This window comes from Tetrao urogallus, assembly GCF_951394365.1.
Source record: "Tetrao urogallus genome assembly, chromosome: 24".
Taxonomy (NCBI): domain Eukaryota; kingdom Metazoa; phylum Chordata; class Aves; order Galliformes; family Phasianidae; genus Tetrao; species Tetrao urogallus.
The window spans coordinates 5,297,698-5,320,760 of NC_136837.1; the positions used below are offsets into that span (position 1 = coordinate 5,297,698).

Here is a 23,063-nt window from a genome sequence, read left to right on the forward strand (position 1 = left end):
CCTTCTCCTCACTCACACAGCTGCTATGTCGCGTGTACAGGACGCCTGCAACAGATAAATGTCTAAAAAGTCTCCTCCCCAAATCCTACAATCAGGCTCCTGAGATCCACAGCATAGTTGTAGCACAGAAAAAAGCACAGAAAGAGCCCCTCCTGCCAGTAGCTAACTGGGCATTAAGTCCATGTAGAGTCCTGGAAAATACCAGTATTTTTGTCACGTTTGTATCCAAACATATTCCCTTCTCCCATTTCCTCAAGCAGAGCTCAACCTGCTAACAAGCAGCCAAGAAGCTCTTATCTGTGAGGGTAAAAAAGATCCTCTAGTAAATGTTAGTTTTATATTATATAAATACCTATATAGACAGCGACAGGGAGATTGTGTTTTTATGCATGCTTATTTCTTTGCTTTGGATTCCAACATCTTTAGAAAAAAAATTTCAGGAAATAAATTCTGGCACAAGATGCCACAGTTGTTTCTTCAAAGAACATTTTTTACACTTGATTTCACAAGAAGCCCTCCATCCCAATCTCTCCTCAAGCCAGATCAGAACAAAGGACAACGTGCATTTCTATGCTTTATGTTTTACCCTTTTCTCGACAGTCTCCACACTGGCAGATATTTCACGCTGAGCTGCAGCACAAGAGGAAGGATGCTGTGATTCTGTGGCACTGGCTGAGGTACCCAGTGAACAGTTCACTGATGATTTAACTGCCCCAGTGCCACCCCCACAATGTAACAACAAACACCAAGCTGCTCTACATGCGCATACAGCTATGACATGCAAGAACACCCCACCTTTTAAGGAACAAGATACGCAAACGTGGCTAGCAAGAATCTTCTCCAGCCTCCATCTCCTGGGAGCTAATGCTGACAAACTGCACAACTAGAGGAGGGAAAGAGGGAGAAAAATATGGAATACCAATCCAAGGAGAGGCTGTTGCCTCGGAAAGTTGTTTCCTGAACACACAGAGTTCATGCCTGGCTGTCTGGGAGCCTTCACCCTGAAAAACAGCAGGGCCAGACACTTCCACTCCAGACTTCCTTCCCCTCTTTCCCCATTCATTTAAGGCACAAACATATTTACAGTTTCATACAAAATCTTTTCACGTTCCAAGAATCAGACATTTGTCAGAAAACCTGTACGTTCTCCTGTACCAGGAAGATCTGGATGTGAATCAGTCACCGTAGCATGGAAGAAGGACATCCCTCAACCCTACATTCACTCCCAAAGAAAACAGAGGGCTCTCTAAGGCTATGAACCAACTTTCCTTGTTTTGAGGTTAGTTGCAGAACAACTGATAAATGGCAACAACTGTAACCAAACTTTGAATGTCACCTTCCCCTCCTCACCCCAGCAGCACAAACCAGCTGAAGCTTCCTGTGGAAGGACTAAAGAGCAGTCAGAACAGGTCTTCAGGGACTTGCTCCAGGCCGTACACAGAACACAACAGAGCATGCAGCATGTTTACATAGACTCAGCTTTCCTCCCTCCCCCCACCCTCCCCAGTTCAACACACAAAACCCTTCCACCAAGGAGAATATTGTTGTGGCGAGGCACTTGAATGATAGTTGGAGAGTCCCTACAAAAAGGCCTTCCCCTCACAGTGAAGTGGGACAAAGAGAAGAGAGCAGTTTCTCAGGACTCCATCTCCTCTTGGTCAAGTGGCGGTGGCACAAAGCTGATTACTTCATCGTAAGTCAGGCCTGGTGGGAGAAGTGTCAGAAACTTAAGAAACTACTAATGACATCCCTCGTGCACAAAACCTTAACAACCTCAAATAATGGATAAACCGTCTCAGAGACTAACAGGCACAATAAGATACTTCCAGAGCACTAATGTGTAAATACATTTGAAAAACACGTAAGCAACCCGTGCCACCCTATGTGCTTGCATGCATACAGTAGGAGTTACCAAGGACTATACTACTTATGTGCACAGTTGTTGACAGATTCACTCCATATACAGAATCACAGAATGGCCAGGGTTGGAAGGGACCTCAAGGATCACGAATCTCCAACCCCCTGCCACATGCAGGGCCACCAACCTCCCCATTTAATACCAGACCAGGCTGCCAGGGCCCCATCCAGCCTGGCCTTGAACACCTCCAGGGACAGGGCATCCACAGCCTCTCTGGGCAGTTGTTCCAGCACCTCACCACTCTCTCTGCAAAGAACTTCCCCCTGACATCCAACCTAAATCTTCCCTCTCTCAACTTAAAACCATTTCCCCTTGTCCTGCTGTTATCTACCCTTTCAAAGAGCTTTTGTGCCTGTAACTACCATGGCTTAATCAAACTGCAACTCGTGGAATGGACCGCAAAGGGATCAGGTTGGCTCTCTCCTGCTCCCCAGACTCACTTTTCCATTCCTCAATCTCAAGCTCTCTGCTTTCAAAGGACTGGTCGTAGGGGTCTGCCACTGGTTCGTCATCTGGGTCGTGATACTGAGCAAAGTAGGCGTGAGCCAACGCTTCTGCTGCAGTAATTCGTTTGTCTGTATCCAGTACCAACATCTTCTCTAGCAAGTCCACAGCTGAAAAAACACCAAGAAAAAAGAAAGAATCTTACATAGCGAGCTGTGTGACACATTCTGAAATGCAAGTTTGTAAAAGTGCAAGGTACATGAGGAAACTCTAATTTCTCTGGAGCCACCCCACTACCCACAGTCTCTTCCCTCACACCTTACAGTCCATACATACTGTGTCAACTTTGAAAAATGTGTGCATCTCTGTTCTGAACAACTGCCGCAACTTTAGGAAAAGTCTTGGCCTGCCAACACGTGCCAAGGTCAGCTTTGGGAAGAGCCCATTTAGAAGTCAAGCCTTACCTAATGGATTGGCACCAATAAACACATTTTCAAAGTTCATTTTCGGCATGTAAGATAAAGATTGAATGTAGTTTCTCGCCTGTGGAAATAGACAGTCTGTTAAGTATAATACCACCCAGCCACCAAGACAGTACATTTCAGTCATCTTGAAGCACTGCTCATTATGGTCTGTCTCCTTGCTTTGTCTCCTCTGTACTTATTCTGATACTTGCTAAAGCCCATCCGTGCTGTCCCTTCCCAACTAAAGGCCACTCAGGACAGTGGAGCAAGAGCTGACGTTACTTGAGGTTCATGCAAGACTGGAAAGCAAAGAGGTGCAGAGCTGCCTGCCCTGGAGCACTGCTGAGGCTGTGTGCAGTTGGTGTCTGCTGGTAGACCATGTGTTTCACACAGTGCAAAACCAACTCACATCCAGGTTCTCCTGAATCTCAGAAGTCTGTGGTTGAGTATGCACTGTCCAATCTCAAGTCTTCACTTAGTACAAAAACGTTGCTGAAGAACAGGCAGTTAATGGCTCACCCCATGTCACATGCGAGCCTATCATTTTCAGAGGCAGCAAACACTGCAAGTGGGGACCTGCCCTGCCAACCACCCCCTCATCTGCTCAGGGCTCACCTCGTGGCTGGGCATCCTGTTAATGAGATACGCAGGGGGCGTTCCCGTCAGACGCATGATCTGCTGAAGCTGGTTAATATCTTAAGTGCCTAGTCAAGGGCTTTGTTAGAAACAGTGCAAAAACCGTTCTGAACAGAAAATAGCTGCATACAAAGAATCTCTTCTGCAAACCACGAGGCACAAGCCAAACAGGCAGAGTCCACTAATTTTTTCCCAAATACTTGTGAAAGCTTAGCAAATGCACAACTGAACACTTAAGGCAATGCAGAGTTACTGATCAGTTGGTAACAGCGTCAGTACAGAAGTATTTCTGCCTGCCATTAGCAGCACTGCACTACAACAAGGTTGCTTTCACATTTCCCAGCAGTTCTAAGCCACCAGAGCAGACATTTCATTTGGTTGAATATATTCCTCAGAAAACTGTCCTAGGCTGCTGCAGCTACAAAAAGCCTCAGGAAAATGAACAAAAACATAAAAATCTTATCCTATACTCTGGTTGCCATTTTTTTCTTCCTGCAGAGAAAGTATTTAAGTTCCTTGTGGTGTGTAGTGAAAGCAGCTTACAACTGACACCTCCTAAACAGCTTCAAATGCACTTTGATACGTGGGAGATGTGACAGAAGGCAATAAGTGCAAGATTAGCAAAACATTAGCATTGCATAAGACAAGAGTTAGTTGATGTCAGTGATCAGGATGGAGAAAGTAAGAGGATACTAAAGTAATGCAGCAGAAAAACAAATACAGAATTTGTTCCAGCGACACATTAAAGGCCTTCAAATTCTTAATAATTTTGTTATCTCTGTACAGTGGAAAAAATAGTAGAGTAGTAGAAACAGTACTTTTTTTTTTTTTTTTTTAAAAAGTAAACTCATGACTTGAACCTAAGAGCAACTTTCATTGCACAGTATTAAAAGAAGACACTTCAGTCTTACACAGACAAGCTAATCTTTTGCTTAACCTTGTCATCCTTTAAAGCTGCTCTCTCTCAGTAATCTGCTGTACCTAAAATACCTCGATACCAGTCAGAGTCCCCAGGGCCAGTTTGCAGGCACCCAGAGACCTGGGTTAATCATTTCTATCCTTCCAAGAGACACCCCAGTGCTTTCCTAAATTAATGTGACATTCAGTACATCTACCGACGCATTCAAACTTGCACAGAAATGTATGTCCAAGCTAACTCACACTCAGATTTACTGTCAGTGTTACGTGAGAAGGAACACGAGATGCAGCACAGAATGATCTTGCTGCTCTCCACCACGCTGATCCCTTGTTACTTAGCAAACACAGCCGTGAGCAACTTGCTGAAGTACACTGCCAGCTGCCTGGAAACAAGTCCAGTGCCCACTACGGGCTGCCCTGTTAGTCTGCAGCGTTACACCATCCTTTGCTCTAACTTTTAGGCACATCACATTCAGAAACGTTTAACGCTAAATGTCATTTAATTCTGCCTTTGCAGAAGTTCTCAACCCAGGACTGGAATCGTATAAAAATGGCAGTACAGCTGAACACAGAGGTCACCCTTTGGCAAGGAAGTTCGTGATTCTCCTGACAAAGGGACCCCACACACCCAGAAGTACCTAAAAGGCACTGCAGGTCTTGCACTACAAAACCCAAGGCAGTTGCAGCAATGTTTCAGAAATTAATCATGCTACAGAAGGCACTGTGCATGTTTAGGATAGCACACTGCTCTCATTCCATCTCCCTCACCAGAAAGATCCATGGTACACAATCTGGAGAAACAACTGAGAGAAGCCTCAAGTTCTTTACCATGAGAAATACCTCCCCAGCAACATCTGATCGTACCATGGATCACGAAGCATAAACCCACAAACTGAAAAAAAAAGTTATGAGGCAGTAAAAAAAGAATAAGGAATGAAGAAATTATACCACAGGCAGAGTAAAGAGGAGTAAAAAGCAGATGCAAACAGCGTATGAACTCAAAGCCATCCAGAAGTAAAGAAAAACAACAGAAGAGAGATCCCAACACATACTACAGACGGACTACAGGAGGGCAAAACACAAACTTGGGACTTCCGATAGGGCAGATATTACAATCAAAGCGTCAACTCACAGACTCTGAGGAGATTTTCTTCAAAAGCTCAGGCCCTGGGGTTCCAACGAGTCTCAAAATGAGCTTCAACTGATCAATATCTAATGATGGACCATAAAGGAAAATGCTGGGACAAATCAAAATGAAAAGCGCAAAACATCAGCTTCATAATACTGAAAGTTGGTGTCTGCCAAGGCCTCAACTGAAAAGCTATTTTAAGTAAACTGTATTCATTCCTCCTGGAAAAATAAAAATAAAAACAAGTGCCCGCTTGTAACATCTCTGTCCGCATCAAAAGGGTTGAACAATTTGACTACAGATGCACTGCATGCACTGTGCTGGTCACAGCATCCCTACCCACGGTGAAGCAGACGTCAAAGCGTTCTGCCCCCGGCAGAAATCAGGTCACACACTTGCCCTTGCAGCCCCCCCCAGTACCAGCAGTCAGCACGATTAGGCTGTTAGTGACGGACAAAGTGAAGCAGAAGGCTGAAAAGGGTAGGCACTAACATTAAGAAAGCAAAGGCCTTTTGTGAACACCTTCCAAGATAATTCAGCCACTTTCTTGCTTCCTAAGTGCGTAAGTGACTGGGCTCTGCCCAGCACTGAAGCTCTGGTGCAGCACCTCGGGCCCCTCGGCTTGGTGAGGGCTCTGCAGCGCCAATGGGCAGAGGGGGCTCGGGTGTAAAGCCTCTGTGGAAAGGGCTCTTGGCTCATAACTCTGAAGGTGCAAAGAATGGCTTACCCGGAGCAGAGCCTCCAGGAGCCACGTATCATTCCGAGCTGCCCTCTTAGAAAGGCAAGAACATTCAGTACTCAGGATATGTAACAAAACATACACTTGATGAGAAAACACAAGACATACAAAATTATGTCTAAATTTCAAGATAATACAGAGAAAAGATATCTTTCAAAGACTACTTAAAGGATCATCCCTTTTCTCTGAATTAACCTGCATGCAGCCCTTCAAATGCTACCTGTGATTCCAGACCGTCTGTAACATTTATGTTTGTCCTCAGAATTATATTGCTCTTTATACATCTTCAGTGGGCGCAATCTACCCGCTAGACAGTATCTGTTCCCAGGATCAATGCCTTCCTGATGTTTTCAGATACAGTTACTACTCCTTCAAAAAGCTTTTAACTCACATACTGGAAGAGCTCTACATTTGCTTCTAAAATTGTCTGATGGTGAAGGAGTTCTACTTACATAAAAGCACCCTACCAAACTAAGGGACTGTTTTTCAGAAATGGGAGCTGGGGAAGGTTTTTGTTTGCTCGATTTTTTTAAAACAGATCAAAGTTCCTGTGATAATGGCAAACTGTACATGAAGGAAACTACCACCACTTCAACATTAGGAGATAAAGGTTTCAGCAGTCTCCAGCTAAAGTTTTACAGAACATTAAAGCCCGAAGTGCTTGGTCAGAATACCTGAATTTCCCAGTTACCCAGCAGCTTGGCCAACTTTCCCCTACTCAAACACTAAAAACATAACAGTAAATCCAATGTATCTATCTGGATTTAACTCATCTGTTGAATTGTCAACTAAGTATCAACACTTAAAATGAGATCAATATAACTACTGATGCAGGAGAATGAGCAGACTATAATTAGCTCGCTCAAATTGGATTTTCCTTAGTGCCACTTAGAACAGTCTTAATAGTTTTTACTGACTCTTGTGCAAGAAACAGTTGTGCAAGCACAGGACTACCAACACACCTCCGATGTTACATCCCATACCTTGGCTTCTATATCTGAGCTCTTTAAAATGTGTTTAATATATCAGGCATGCCAGCAGCACTGTTGCTCAGTTTGCTGTCGGCCCTTCCCAAAGGATAGCATGCTATAGGAAGATATTGTGTGTTACACTTCAGCATCTTCTCAGATAAGCAAGAAAAAACAGAATGTGTAATTCACACAGCCACAGGCATGCCAAAACCAAAGCACTGCATCTAGTTGAACATCTGCCACTACAACCTGCCAAACTACAGGGCCTACAGCATTCTGGTGACCATAAGCAACTACAGACAAGAAAACAAACTTAGGAAATACAAAGCAAATTAAAAAAGCATGTGCATGGAGAAGAAAAGTAGAGCATGCAAATCCGGAATGCCATCACCACAGTACACCCACAGTCTGGTAAGTCTCAGTGACTCTGAAACTTAGAAAGCCATCTTCCATCCACCATCAGCAGCAGGCAGAACAAGACAAGAGCTGTTCAAGGCAAAGCCACGTCCAAAAGTTGGTGTAACTGCCAGCACAGGCAAAGCCAAGATGCACCACAGTGCAATTTCAGACTAGTTGGTTATGATGGAGCTCCTACACTACTGAACAAATCTGTATATATATTTATATTCTTCAGAGTTAGCTTAAAAGGAATATAGTCAACTTAAAACAGAAAAATGAAGTTGGCTAAGCTGGTACAGAACGTTTTTTTATTTGTGCATTATCATTTTAACACAAGTTGAATTGTCGAGGTCCGCTTGCATATTTACCTGTATGAACTATTTGTATCACAAGAGCTGTAAAAAGAAATAATCAGGAACATATATTTTTAATGACAGATACATTCGTAACAGAAAGGAAGCCTCCAGCTGTGCCCGGCATTAAAATCCCCAGGAACTGATTCTTGTTACCTGTTTTTTGCCACTCGTCTTCCCTCAGCCCTGCTCCCCACCCGCACCTCCTTGCTGAGATGTTACCAATATTAGAAATTTATCTTTCACACAAATGTTTCCATTCACAGACCACAGAAGGAAGGACACAGTTTACATTCAAGGTTAAGTTAGAAATACTGTAACAATTTTGCAAAGTACAGCCTCTATTGACAGCAGAGTTATTTCGTAAGCGCATCTAAAACATTGCTTTAAGTTGAGGACAGCCACATTCAGAAACTCTACAGACAAATCTTTCAAACTGAACTTGGCATTAGCTTGTCAGAGGTATAACCATCACACACAAGTTGAAGATCATTTCTGAATACATCTTTTTACTTACCAGAGAAAGCAAACCCGTTACAAGCACTGGGTGCTTCTCCAGGCCTTGCAAAAACACCCAAGGGACTGTAAGTAATGTCACATCACCTCTGCCCCATCCTTGGTGAGAGGGGTCCGCATTTCAAACACAGAGCTGCTCAAACAGGAAGAGGGCTGTCCTGACATGCTGAAGACACCATCCATTCAGCCTGTTTTCTCTTTCATTTTGGAAATGTGAGGCTATATAGATTAGAAAATCACCACCACAGGACCAAAAAGCAACCAGAATGTCAGTTTTCAGTCACTTCTGATTGGTTTCAGACATTAGAGCTGCAGAGAAAGCTGAAAGCTCATTGCCTTCCCAGACCTTCTAAGTGTTGCACGCACAAACACAACTCCACTGACATTCTAACCTCAGGAGCAAACAGCATGCACACTACTTGAAGTGGGGAACCGTTATGCAAACTCTAAGAACTACAGTACTACAAAATTTTACTAACAGTGGAAAAGGATTGAGCTGTTTTTTTCTTATACCAAACCAATTCAGAACAGGAAAAGCATTTAAATAAGAAATGTTAACACAATTCAGGAAAGAAGTTCAGTGTTCAATGTAAAGAATTGTAAGCACACATCCTCAGGGAGCCAGAAATCAGCCAACTATTCTAATCTGACAAATCAAGTCATTCAGAACTTATTTTCCTTTATTTTGCACTGTATTATTGCCTATTCCAGCTGGAGAACAGAACAGTTACGTGCCAAGCCTGAGAATTTTCCTCGATTCATCAAGAACGTGCTGTGAAGCATTTCTTACATGTTACAAATCCTACCAGGAAATGGCTTACTTGCAAGTAGCAATATTTTTTAAATTTAAAGTGCACCGTTATGGAGTGCAATGGTATCAGCAGCTGAAAGGCCTTGGCTGGTACAGCAATTTTTGATTATTTTTCTTCTTGAAGAAAACCTGCTTATACCAAATTACAAATGCTAAGTCAGCTGGTAGAAATAAGGCAACTCACTCTGTGCTATTTTGCCACTTCCATGCTAGCTCTGCTTCTATTCTCTACAACAGACAAACACAGCCAAGATAACTAAACAGGGGAGTACAGAGAGTTCAACAAATTTAGAAAGAGATAAGAAGATGGGCATAAAAAGAGAAGAACGATGAAGCCAGAGCACACTGAAAAGGGAAATGTTAAAACATTAAAGACTCTTAAAGCTGGAATGAGAGCTGCTCCCTTTTCCACAGTCTTGGAACCTGAATGCTTTCTAGAAGTGACACAGTACACAGAAGGCCAGCACTTCCAAGACCAGTTTTCTTTTAATCTGATCTATTTCAATTAAGAAATAATAATTTTAATAATCTCTGCTATTTATAAACTATCTGTAGTTAAAAGAATTAAGTTCAATAAAGGGTGGGAAATAGCACTGTCTTTCACAAAGAAACTCCACCTTTTAGGCAATGAAAAATCCCGACACAAGTTAGTTAACTCTGTAAGTTTGTTCTTAGTAGAACAAGTCTCAGTTCTGATCTCCTGTGGAATGAAGTGACCGGCCCCAGAAACGCACCAGTGTCCCACCAAGCTCCCTTCGATGCCATAAAAAAAAATGAGAAATTGAGAAGATTTTTTCCATGCTTGTGTTCTCAAGCCGTACAAGCATGTAATCAAAGAAAGCTACAGTCTGTTTACATGCAAGCACAGCAGTAGAACCTAAATGTTTCAGAGTGACTTGGGATAAGGTCCCCGGCACTAAAGTCTGCAAATTTGCTGCTTTCATAGCATAGCAGCAAGATACAGAAGAGAGGCCAGAAGGGGCGCTTCACATTTCCTACAAACATGAAGCATGAGAGGATTCACAGCAAACACACCACTCCGAGCAATTATTTTCCTACAAACTCAAAAAAGAGATGGATTTGAATGAATTTTAAAACATTTAAAAGAAATTAATTCCCAGAAATGATCAACTCTAGTGATGCTAACAGACAATAAACCGTAACAGGTTTGCCTCTCGCACACTGTGGTGATTCCACGTGAAGCAAAATTGAGAACTCCATCACACTGTGAGTAAAAGAAGCCATCAGGTAGTTAAAAATAAATAAATTTTAAAAAGCACAACCACAACAAAAAACAACCAAACAACACAAAACTTGTTTCCTTGTGAAGTGCAACAAAGAGAAAACCTCTGACTTCCATTTCAGGAAAATATGTCACTTGTAAAGGATACGGTCTGTACCAGGGAACAACGTTCTTCCAGTCAACAGTTCAGCCATAATGCATCCCACTGACCAAATATCAACTGAACAAAATAAAAAAAATATCATAAGGCAGAAAAATAAAGCCTCAATAGAATCACCCTATCCAACAATTGCAACCAACTTTACGCTTCAATAATCTCACGGCGTTGAAACAATCTGAGACTGCAAGGAAACTGACACTGCTCAATAACCACTCTGTGTAACATTTCCCCAATAATGCAATACTGACAAGATCAGGCAACCTTTCCTCCCAGAAAGTAATGTGCATTGGACACCAAAGAGCTACAGAGGCACCTACTGAATCGAGGAAGAAATTTGTTAATGGCAGCTCTGAGGAACCTGGTCTTATATAAATTCTGCCTGAACAACCACCAACTACTACACTACAGACAAGACAGGTCCACACACACATAGAAAGAAAAGAGAAAAGACAAAATCAGTAAGGTGTGAAATCAGAACAGCACGTTATTTGTATGGACTCGTATGCATTCACGCACTAGAAAAAATTTGCCTTTTTTTTTCCCTCCTTTCTGTGCTCAATCAGAAAGCATTCTAGAGAAGAAAGGTGCATTGCCGGGAAGCCATTCAAACTGGAAGAGGACATAATTAGAAAGAAATGGATAAGAAGAAAGGAAGAAATACTTCTATGCATTTTTAGCATTTCTTCATCCCATAACCACAGGCATTTTTTAGATGCATTTCCAGCAGCTTCCTAGAAAGGCACCTTCTTCTCACCTAAATACATTCTATTCGCTTACTTTAGAAGTTGCTGTGCTAGGAAAAGGGATAAGTAGTGACAAGATTTTGCTGACTGCAGTTTCAAAGGTTCAAGTTTAAGGAAGCATTGCAAATGCTGCCATAATGATTCATACCTTAGATACGCGATTGCGGTTTTAACACTAATTCTATATCTTACTTCTTTTAATCACCCTCACTGAAGTGTAATTAGTGCAACTGTCAATTTACAATCAAGTGGAATAGAACATGAACCTTCCCTGCACCTCCCCACAAGGATCTCAGGAACCCAGAAGCCTTTTATTAGTAAAATGCATTACCTGTCTGGTTGTAATGCATCCAGTTCAGCATGATCTCAGGAGCCCTGTACCACCGGGTAGCCACGTACCCCGTCATCTCATCATCTGTGTGTCGAGCCAAGCCAAAATCCAGGATCTACAGAGTTAAAAAAACAACAAAGAGACATCCACCTATTACTGCAGTGGTACCACATCTGGCTGTTTACTCTTACTAGCTTCCAAGTCTTGGACTGAGTGGAGGACAGATGGTGCAACTGCAACAAAACTACATGACTTGTTACAAGGCCAGAACAGCACAGCTCTCCACCAGAATTACACACAGATACCTTGTCTCTGAAAACAGCCAAGTCCAAACCACATCTATAAACTACTTTTTTTTTCCAGGATGATTTTAAAAAAAATAACAAACATACAAACATGTGAACACACAGAGGAGAAAAACAAATTCTCTATAAGCATCTTCACAACCAGCTTGGTCCACAGAAGCATTTCCATGAAAAATCACTTTGGCCCTTTCATTCACTCAGATCATGATCAAACTAGTCATATGTCATGACTGTATTACCTTTAGCTCACAGTCTTCATTTACAGCTAAGTTACTAGGTTTTAAATCCTAAAAAAAACAAAAACAAAAAAACAACAGTATCAGCATTAATGGCAGTATACAAGTTGTTGCAAACGTCTAAAGTAAATAAAAATGTAAATTCAGGTTGAAAAATCAACTCTCTACATGGCTTTCAACATCAACTCTCCACATTCAGAAAAATAATTTTATCCCAGAACCAGCTCTATCTTTTGCTGTCTGCAGAGGTGTCAAAGACAAGCAAAAATGCATGTTTAGGTATCTACAGCACTAAGTGTAGCGGTGTAATATTTAACAAACAGAGAACCTATTTCAGAAACAAACCAAACAGAGGTAGGAACAGAAATTAAGGATGAGGAGAACCATTACTAACCTCCACTGTTCTACTGAAATAATTCTCAGAAAATCTCTTCTTGATTCAATAGAGGCTACATTGTAAGATTCTCATTACAATTTTAAAAGACATTTGTTCAGTATAGAAAGTAATCTTAGAGTAAATACTTACTCTGTGTATTATGTCAGCTGAATGGATGTACTGTAAGGCAAAACAACAAGGATTACATGACAGCTCAAACAGCCTTCTTCTCATTTCCTCACTAAACAACACTGTCCCACCCCACTCAACACACAAAATAAGCTACAGCTTGTTTGCAGGAGGAACCAAGTACAGCATCTACAGAGTTTGCAAGTACATCAGTGTTTCACTTTCAGTCTCTCCTTAGGAATATCTAGGAGCACTACTGCCAGGAGTGGAACAAAGTAAGAAAACCAAACTGAAGACACAGACGTGGATGATTAAAGGACAGCACACGTCATAACTTTCCAGACTTTGTCCACAGGAACACATGTGGGTATCTTCTGAAATCATACATAGCTTTACTGATACAAAGCCCCAAAGAGGCATGAAAGGAGAAAACAATAACAGGCTATCCTACAATACTTAGGAGCAGAGGCCCCTCTATGCGTTCATATCAAATTCTGAGGATATGACATTCATCAACAATTTCTGCTTCCCGCTGAGCAGCTATCACCATTCAGGCAGGACAGAAGGAGGTACCTTCAGCCCCCGAAGAATCTGGTATATGAGGAACTGCACGTGGTCATCTGTGAGTTTCTGGCATTTCACAATGTTGTTTAGATCTGCTCCCATGAGGTGTGTCACCAAGTACCTACCAACAAAAGGAAACACAGGCGATGAAGCAATCCCTTCAGCGTGATTAGGATAAGAACTCCTTACAAAGCTCCAGTAGCACGGCAGCCTCCTCAGCATTTTACCAAATAAAATGTAGTTCATAGCTCATTAAATAATGCAGCAGATCAGTGTGCTGATTCCCGCAGCACTGGCCAACAAAATACACGTGAACAAGCTGAAAGAGTCCATTAGAATAGGGTTGCATTTCACAGCTGATTCAAAATAATGGCAGACAAATTAAGGCAGCAAAATTCCTACAATAACCTGGGAGAGGGTGGGAAGATACAAAAGATGTTTTGTTGCAACTTTCAGAGAAGTTACCTACACATCATTGAATTCTTCTAGCGATTTGGCAGGGGTGAACACATCCAGCAAGCCAATCACCTGGAAAAGCAAAGTGAAAAAGCCATGAAATACATTGATCACATAAATGATAGTTAATAAGGTCCTCTGTGGAACAGATAGACTTTCATTTCCAACTACATTAATCATTTGGATGCAAGCAAATCAGTATTCATACAAGGTCAGAAACAAGCATTCTAATGTTAAGTAAAAAAAAAAAAAATACAGCCAAAATATAACAGCTGTCTTTCAAACCAATCATCCACTTAAAACATCAAGCAGGAGCCACAGCAAGCCAAGTCAATAAAAGGCAAGTGTCAATACTGGTTAAAAATACCTTCTTTAAACCCAGCTAAAGTTTGGTGGGGAAATAAACGGATGAGCAAACACCAGGCAGAGATCAGTTTGCTTCCTGCTTGGTTCTTAGTTATGCTGTTGACTACACGTCAAATCAGAAGCAGGTGCCTTTTTTTCACTTGCACTGAGTAGAGGAAGAAAACCAGCAAGGATCTCTAATGCAAGCAACAAATAATAAATGTCTACACTGGAAAATAAGTAAAGTGAAATAAGTCAGAAAAACATCTCAGTGCAGTACAGACCCAAATTTCACCAAGAGCTGACAGCTTCACACTGCCATTAATATCTGCTGCCCTGAGAGTCTCCACTCCACCCCCCATTTTCAAGCTAAACTGTTCCAGCAATGGAGACCAAAAGGCAACGAATGTGTTACCTCATGGAAATGCATGATTATACCTTGTTACCCTGTAACTACCTTCTAGGTTATTTACATTTCATTTTGAAAATCCATCTGGTCCATAATTGTTCAAACTTTCACTGAGATTTGCTTTTAAAGTTATTATCATTCTCTTAACAGCATAGCATAACTTAGGAATATGAAATAAAGGTACAGGCTCCTTCCGCCTATTTTAAGCTTGCATCTCACCTGCCTTGGATTTGTACACACTGCACGCATTTCAGTAACCTCAGCAATGGTTCGAGTGTGCATGTTAAACCAAGAGCTGGATGCCAAGGTTCCCTTTCAGCACAATTTTATCCCATCATTTGCAATTGACAAGGATGACAGAATCAACCTCTTACCATTAACATCCATGCTGCAAAACAACTCTTACACTTTCTTTGTTCCGTGGACTCCTCCATACCAATGTTTACAGAAAATATACAACACTGTCCTCCCAGTTTAGCAGGAAAAAGCCAAAAACTGACTTTGTTACCAAGATTTCCATTTCCTCTCTTACCATTTTCATCTTGCTACAGTGTAAAGCACACTACTGAGCTATCCATATCTTTCTCACTGACAAGTTTCACAAACAAATACATTTACTCTGTAGCACATCACTGACACAGTTCTAATGAAGCTGGTCACCCACGGACTGAATTTCTGCACACCCCTTGAATTTTAGATTGTTAATTTCTTCATACGACACCAAACCAAAGTTCACTCTCACATCTGTTCAGTAATCTGCTTTATGCAAGCTAATGAGGCCTTCTGGAGCTTGAAAGTATAACACAGCCATGCCTGACTGCTCCACAGGCCGATTTATTTGCTCAAGATCAACACAATCAGCCTACATACAGGAGAGAAAACCAGCCCTGCCCAAGATCCTTAAAATGCCGTACCTACCAGATTTACTGAAGTGTTCTGAGTCACGCAAAGCAGTGTATTCTACTTCCAAACCGAGATCTGAATAGTCAGCTCACTTGAACTAACCAGCCTGCCTGACCTGGCTCTGAGCATGTCTGCATCTGCAGGATTTTCAAACCACAACCCAGAGTGTATAACCAATGGATATCAAGATGTTACAATCACAAAATAAACAAGAAAGGTAGGCAAAGTGGTCTATGATAACAAGAGAGAATAAATGGAAGGCTTACCCTTATGCTGGGCTCACCACAAAACACCAGAAGGAGGGATCTCCAGACGAGACCCTTCCCCACTGGCAGCCAGCTCTTCAATAGGTCTAGGAGGGGTGCAGCCAGGCTCCACCCCTTCCGGCAGCACAGCTGAATTGCCTTCAGCTGTGCTCCTCTGGCTGACTCATGGCTCACCTCAGGTGATCAATCAGAGGTTCAGGCCATGACTCAGCAGTTCCCATACACCAGAGAAACTTCCCATGGCACGATGAACCAATAATAAACACTTCTATATACGAATAATTCAAACATCATCATCTTATCTCTTACTCTCAAAGCTAATATGCAATTTGCAACACTAATCAAAAATATTATTGAACACCAGACACAGAACTGCTGTAGTACCAGGCTAGTCCCCACTGTGTAATTATAGAATCATAGAAATCTAACCTAATTAGCTTGGACAAAACGGATTGATGTGCTGATGTAGAAATGCATGTAAACATATTCTCCAAACAATTCTAGAGGAAAGCTTTGAATATATTCCAGGTATGAGAAAAGGTACAGAAAAAAAAAACTTTGGGGGATGGATATTAAGCAGGATCGATCGCTACCTCTGTTACCAAGATAACAACATCACATAGAGGCACTGAGGAAGCACTGCTGAGTGCAGTGTGTGCGCACCAAAAGGCCCAATCAGCCACACCGACAATGCAAACAAGATTCAAGGGACACCATCTGCTCGCTGCGGCAGTAAGAAGCCACAGCACACAACCACCACAGCCACAAAAGAAGTTCTCATCCAACCATCCAGGGAGAATCCTCCATCAAAATTGGACTTGCTTGCTGTGTTAGAAACACTAAGCTTGCTCAGTCCACTTCCAAAACAGTGTTTTCCTTCTGCTACATTGGAGTTCACTTGTACAGAAATTAAGAGCCTTCCTTCCCTCTTGACGTTAACAGCTCTACAGAAGGCTAGAGAATTTTTGCTCAATTGCAGGCAATATTTGCTCTAACAGCACACAATATTAGTATGCCAGTGTCTTAATGCCACAAACACAGAGAATTGCTCAACTAGTTTCTATAGCAAATGGAAGTTAAACAGAAAAAATGATTAGACAGCATATAGCATAGCTTAGCATAACCATTCATGGTCTGCTTTGTTGGTGAAATGATAGCTTGCAAGAACAGACGTCTGATATCTTCCCCTCCCCTTTTTTGTCCCTGTTTATCTACAGGAATCTGGTGAACAAGTGCTCCAACTCTTTCTGACATGATGGCATGCAAGAAAAAAAAAAACCTTCAACAATGATTCACTGGACTACTGCAAGCTGAGTATTTACTATCTGAAAAACCTGTGCAATCAGCTTTGAATGCAGTCATGCTGGATAGCCCAACTTCTCATATCATCTCCTCCAACTTACATTTTCGTGTTTCATATGCTTCAGTAGCCGCAGCTCTCGGTAGGTCCTTTTGGCATGGATGATAGACTGAAATGGCCGGGACAGCTTCTTTACAGCCACTCGCAACCCAGTTTTTGTGTCAAAGGCAGAACTACAACAAAGAGTAATCAAACTGTCAAAACGAATCACTTATAAATACCCTCAAATCCATTTAGCAACTCCAGATAGCAACTGTGCAGGGACTGAGTCGCATGGCCAATTGAATTTCTCCCTCTCTCCACCACCAATAACGTCCAGGCATCCTGGTCTGCAACCTGACTGCAAATTCACACACATTGATACACATGTTGGGTTGTACTGAAAGCATTTCTAAGATGAATTTTGTTCACTTACTACAGGGAAGATAGTACCTTTAAAAAGTAATTTTGCAGGAAAAAAAGGAAAGAAATGTTTATGACTCTTCCGCCTACAGCATAGTTATGATTTCAAGTGTCAACAGGGCAACAAAACTCTGGAGAGAGGAAGAATACTTGTAAACACTATCCATATTCTTAAGCCTATCCTCATAAAGAACATTTCATCACAAAATAATTCGCTGTGCTGAAGATACCATCTTTTAAGGTTTTAAGTCTGTACAAAAATCACTGCTAGGAGAAATCACCAGTGATGCTCATTCATCTCAATCAAACCTCACAGGTATATTGCACCCAATCCTAAGCGCTTGCTACAAAAAAAAGTGTACGTGCATAAGTGAAACTTCACTGTACATTACTAAAATTAGCAGAAACATTAAAACAATATTCCTTATAATGCATAAAAACTAATGCCAATTGTGTGATAACTTGTTGTGTGCGCGCATAACAGACACTTTGTACTGCAGTGTCATTCCTTGAAGCTCTTCCATAATCTCCTCACTGACAAAATTCAGAAGGAAAAGCTCAGTACTCGTGAAACAACAAAAGCTTTCAGCACTGGAAGAAAGGTGTGACCAGCCTGATATGCTGCATAGAACCTTCCAGAGCTCAGAGCTGCATATTTAGAGACCTAAGGAAAAGCAGGCACTCAGATAGCAATCAAATCACTCTTCTTCTTGTCTTCAATGCCATTATCTAAAACTAGTTTTGGCTTGTCAAAAAGGAAGGAGGAGCAGAAACAGGATGTGAAATTGAGGTTATACTGATACAAGATTACAAACGTGGGGAAAGGGTGGAAGTGAAAAACTCGGAGAAGGACATTTGTTGAGTCTCCTTCTGCAGTCCAACACAGGGCACTAATGAGCGAGGATGTGCGGCCTTCAATCAGCACGGAGGGGCAAGGAAAGGTTACATTTACAATCACAAGCGGGAAGCGATTCAGCTAACAGGACCAAAGCCAAATACAAAAGTAACTCTAGAACAAAGTCACAATTGCACAGACCAAAAAAAAAAAAAAAAAAAAAAAGCTAACTGAAATTAATATGAATTCACTTGCAGAAAGATGACTTATCTCAAAGTTGCAGTTTCAAGGAACTTCTTGTATTATGATTGCAAGAACTAAAGCTAGAAAATAAAATAACGGACTTGCGTCTACCAACAGCAATTCTTCCCTGAGGTCCTGCAAAGGAATGGGAAAACCTCCACACGTGACAGAAAAGGGCATCTCCTTCTGTATAAGGGATATCCGTACACACAGCACAAGGAACTTTCTGGAAGGATATGAAAATATAGCTAGAAGGAAGATCACAGGAGCACCAAATTGCCCTGGCTGAATTACTGGAGCTACTCCATACTGCCCACAAGAATGCCCATTAGTAATCACCTCACCCAGCCTGCACGTATGGAAAATGCGATTCAGTGTTCATCTTCTAATCTTGCTTTCCAATGATCTACATTAAGTTTTCACATATCTCTACAAAATGGATATTTCAGATCCAGCAGCTCAGGAATACAGAATACTTTTTTAAAATAAAGTTCCATGTACACCGCTTTGCAATATGCAGTCACACCTACTTCAGACTAACTGGATGACAATACTTGAGGTGTTTTCTGGGACTTAGCACAAAAGTAAGCTCAGCCATTTTCATTCAGTACAGGCTGTTGTGATTAGTCATGAATGTCAACCAGCTGCCAAGTATCTCAGGTGTTTCAGATGCTCCTTCCATAAATCTCCCTGCAGGAAACACATGCTCACCCTTATTTCATTTCTTAACACACCAACTTTCCAGCAGCCTTCCCTTCCTGAGCCCTGCTTCCTGCTTTTCTGTGCACACCCACTGCTGGCCAACCTTCCTTCCTCTCCCATGTTCTGACACCTGTGTGGCTGCTCCGTCCCACTCACAGTGCTGCAACTCGTTTTGTTCCCCGCACACCTGGTTGGAGAAGCTGGTCCTATCCTGTGTACAGAGGCATTGCACATCTTGATAAGGGATTACTAAGCCTAAAGACACACTGCACAAAAAAACGTACACAGAGGAACTGCTGCTAAATAGGTGATATTTAGGGTTATTTCATTTCCTCAGTGATGGTTCAATATGTCTTAAACCCACTGCATTTTTCTGCTAGTTTATAAATATGGGGATCATCTCAGTACCTTCGTCACTCCCAGGACGTTCAGTCAGTGTTGGTACAACTATGGAGGAGAGGAGCAGACCTCTCAGTTGTGTAACAGCTCTGTAGCCTGACAGCCTGCAAACAGGAGAAGCTGAAGGACCCTTATGCAAGATTCTGAGCAAGAGTAAGACTTAGCAGTTTACTTTCCAAAGGAAAGAACAGAGACTGCAAAGCAATTAAAGCAAAAACACAGCAATATTGTACAGCAATAGCTGTTGGAGAAAAAAAAAATAAAAATCAATAAAATAAGCTGCTAGGAGCACACCAAATTTGCCTTCACATTTTATAAGCTGATGGCAACAAGCTTCAGAGCACCTCTTTGCTTACAAGGGGCTGAACTAACACTGCCTGCAGACACCAACAGCAGCCATTCTCCTGCTGAACCACAGCTCACCGCACAGCCATCCCAGGCGGCCCAGCAGCTCCCATGCAAGATGCTGCATCGACCTCTCCCTTATATGAAGTATGCAAGACTGATATTTCAGTAACCCACACATGTTTTAGTGCAGACCTTGTTACTGATTTTGACAGAATCCTTGTAATGCAGAAGACTTGCATGAATATACAAAACTCCGGCAAGAACGAATTGAAATATCACTTCAGACAACAGATGTCACCACAATTGTTAACATGGCTTAGTGATGAACGATCTATCGGTACATACTGATGTTTCTCAAAGTTTTGGCACCGAAGCCCTACCTCAATCTCCACATATTTTCAGTTTTTAAATACGGGCCCTGAAAAATACCCGAGCTGGCTGTTTAAATATCCTTCTTCCAGCACTCCAGAAGACACGAGAACTCTCACTCTAACACTAAGGACACATGCTTTGGCTGCCTGCATAGAACACCATTCTCCATCCACTGACTGCAAAAAATAAAGTCAGGATTTTCTATCATGGTGTTCCAAGTTAGTTAGACATTTAAAGGAGCCTGCAGCAGACACTGCACAGTCTAATTGATTCATTTGCAGGCTTAATTCTTTTACTATTTTTTCCTCCACTTTCTAGAAACTCTTCCTTTTTAAATCTCTCATCCTGACAACTAAATAAAGTACCTCATTATATTCTAACCTAACAGTGCTGCAGACAGACACCGGAGTGCATTTAAGCGCTCCACTGAAGGCTGGTTTAAGCCCCACGGTTTGCTATCCCAAAACAGAGGGCTCTCCAAACTCAAGCCTGAAAGGTACATTTTCCCAGAGCAGGATAAGGAACAGGGAAGAAACTCTAGAGGAACAGAGTGGAACCAGCCATTCTAGGAACGTCATCAACACTGCATCACCGTTTGGAGCTTTACATTACAAAGTTAATTATATACGCACAGGTAATTCTTTTCTCTACAACTTGTCTGTCTGAAACACATTTTTGGTAGAACACAAAAAAAATCGTGAAAAAGACTGTGCTAAGATCCATGTGCAACACATCTCAAACTGCTTCAATCCAGGCCAAACACAGTTGCACAATCTTTGAAAGTTCGGAGGCAGCACGACAGGAAATTCGTGATGCCAACTCTTCAGTAATTGGTTGTGAAAACAAACATTGGAAGCATTACGTACACAACAGACCACGGGGAGGGGGAGAACAGAAGAGGAAAGGGCTGCATGCACCATGAAGGGCCAGCCTGAATACAGCAGACATGGAGCAAATCTACTTCCTATTGCACCGAGGGAGTTACGTAACCACAGCAGCTAAAGGAGTATTTATCAGCTGGGGCACTGAGCCCTTCTTTCACCAGAAAGAAGTCCTTCAATTACTAAAAAATAAATAAATCAGAACATATATTGGTCGCCCCTGGCACTGTAATCGGTTAGGCTCTGTCTTCTATGACATACAAGCATTTACATAGTTGGGACACTAGAGTTTTAAGAAACGTGTATTATTTCAGCAGAGCTTCCCGAGAGCAGAAGAGAACTTTTTTAAAACTGCATCGCATGCAAAGCAACTCCTTTTTCTACTGACAGAGGTCAGCATGCATTACTCCTTAAAATACAGATGACAGTCATGATACAAATTTGTATGTTACGTTAATGAAAGAAATAGGCACGCCTACTCCAAGACAGCAGCAGCACAGACGTACAGTCATTGCATATCCGTGTGAGAACTCCGATCGCACTGACAGAGCAAAAACCAGAACGGTCATCAGCTTGCACTGCTTTGTTCACCTCTGCTATGCGACCGCTTGAGTCAGAACGTCAACGCGACCCGGACACAACCTCGTCTTTAAGATTAAACGATGTCAGCAGCCCATCTGATCTGCGTTTCACGATCAAATATATTTTGCAGAGCGTTGCTATGAGGCAAGCGTTAAAAACCGAGTCCAACTCCGAGCTCTCCTTATTCCTGCACGCCGACCCCAGACTTTGCTCCTGCAGGCAGTGCACCAGAGACGCGCTGCCACTGCTAAAATGGTTTTTGCAGCGCCTGCCAGGGGACGCGGAAGCTCTCTGCAGCTCCCGGCTCACGATCCGTCCTCGGTCCAGAAGGAAACCGGGACAGCAGCAGAGCTGTGCGGAGCTCGGGGCCTTGCCAGCCCGCATCCTCTCCACCCCCACCACCCAACTGCGAGAAGGCACTGCGAAATATGCCCAAATGAGATCACGCTGGGGGCTGGGACGCGATTATCTTCCCCTGTAAAAATGTCCCGGTGCCACCTGTCGTGCGCTGCAACGCCCGGCGCTGTGGGGAGCGGCGCGGAGCGGCGCCCAGGGCAGAACCCGGCCCGGAGCCGCCACTCACCAGACGGAGCCGTAGGCCCCGGACCCGACCGGGGAGAGGTTTTGGTAGCGCTCGGGCACCTCCCACACCGTCTTGTTGAGCTCCTGGCGGTAAAACTTGGGCCGCTCCTGAGACATCTCGGCTGCGGAGCCCACCCCGCCCGGCCCGGCGGGAGGGGGTGGCTGTGCCCGCGGCTGCGGCAGCGCCTCCAGCAGCAGCGCAGCGTCCGCCTGCCTGCCTGCCTGCCTTCCTTCCTTCTCCCCGCCTCGCTCCTCCCACGCCGCCCCTTCACACCGCCGTCTCCTAACACCGACCGTTGGTCGCCGCCCCACCCGCGCCCTCCCCGCCTCACGCCGCCCGGGGCCGAGCCTCGCGCGGGGCGGTTGCTCCTTCCCCTCTCCTTTCCTTTCCTCTGCTCTCAGCCGCCCTCACTCCGCCGCCTCCCCCTCTCCGCACACACGCCTAGCTCTCTCCCTCCTCCTCCGCGCTGCGAGGGGCGGGCCGGCCCCGGGAGGTGAGGGAGGGGCCGGCCGATAGGGAGGGCCGCGGGGAGCCACTCCGCCGCAGGTAGGACGGGAAAGACGAGGCCCCGACCCGCCCCCCAGCGGCGCAG

General features: G+C 43.2%; 1 protein-coding gene across 2 annotated transcripts; it reads right to left on the reverse strand.

Annotated features, from left to right (window-relative positions):
* Positions 1 to 1,636: 1,636 nt before the first annotated feature.
* MAPK14 (mitogen-activated protein kinase 14) lies at positions 1,637 to 22,587 on the reverse strand (the record flags this gene model as incomplete). 2 transcript variants are annotated; one of them, XM_079546423.1, is made up of 12 exons in its annotated part: positions 1,637 to 1,704; positions 2,359 to 2,532; positions 2,827 to 2,905; positions 3,442 to 3,521; positions 10,690 to 10,761; positions 11,776 to 11,890; positions 12,320 to 12,367; positions 12,843 to 12,872; positions 13,395 to 13,506; positions 13,855 to 13,913; positions 17,168 to 17,297; positions 22,472 to 22,587. In XM_079546423.1, 12 exons carry the CDS (start codon positions 22,585 to 22,587, stop codon positions 1,637 to 1,639), a joined length of 1,083 nt encoding a protein of 360 aa, XP_079402549.1. The 2 variants fall into 2 exon arrangements, with proteins under 2 accessions (XP_079402549.1, XP_079402548.1); XM_079546422.1 differs by lacking the exon at positions 3,442 to 3,521 and adding an exon at positions 5,513 to 5,592.
* Between the last annotated feature and the right edge of the window lie 476 nt (positions 22,588 to 23,063).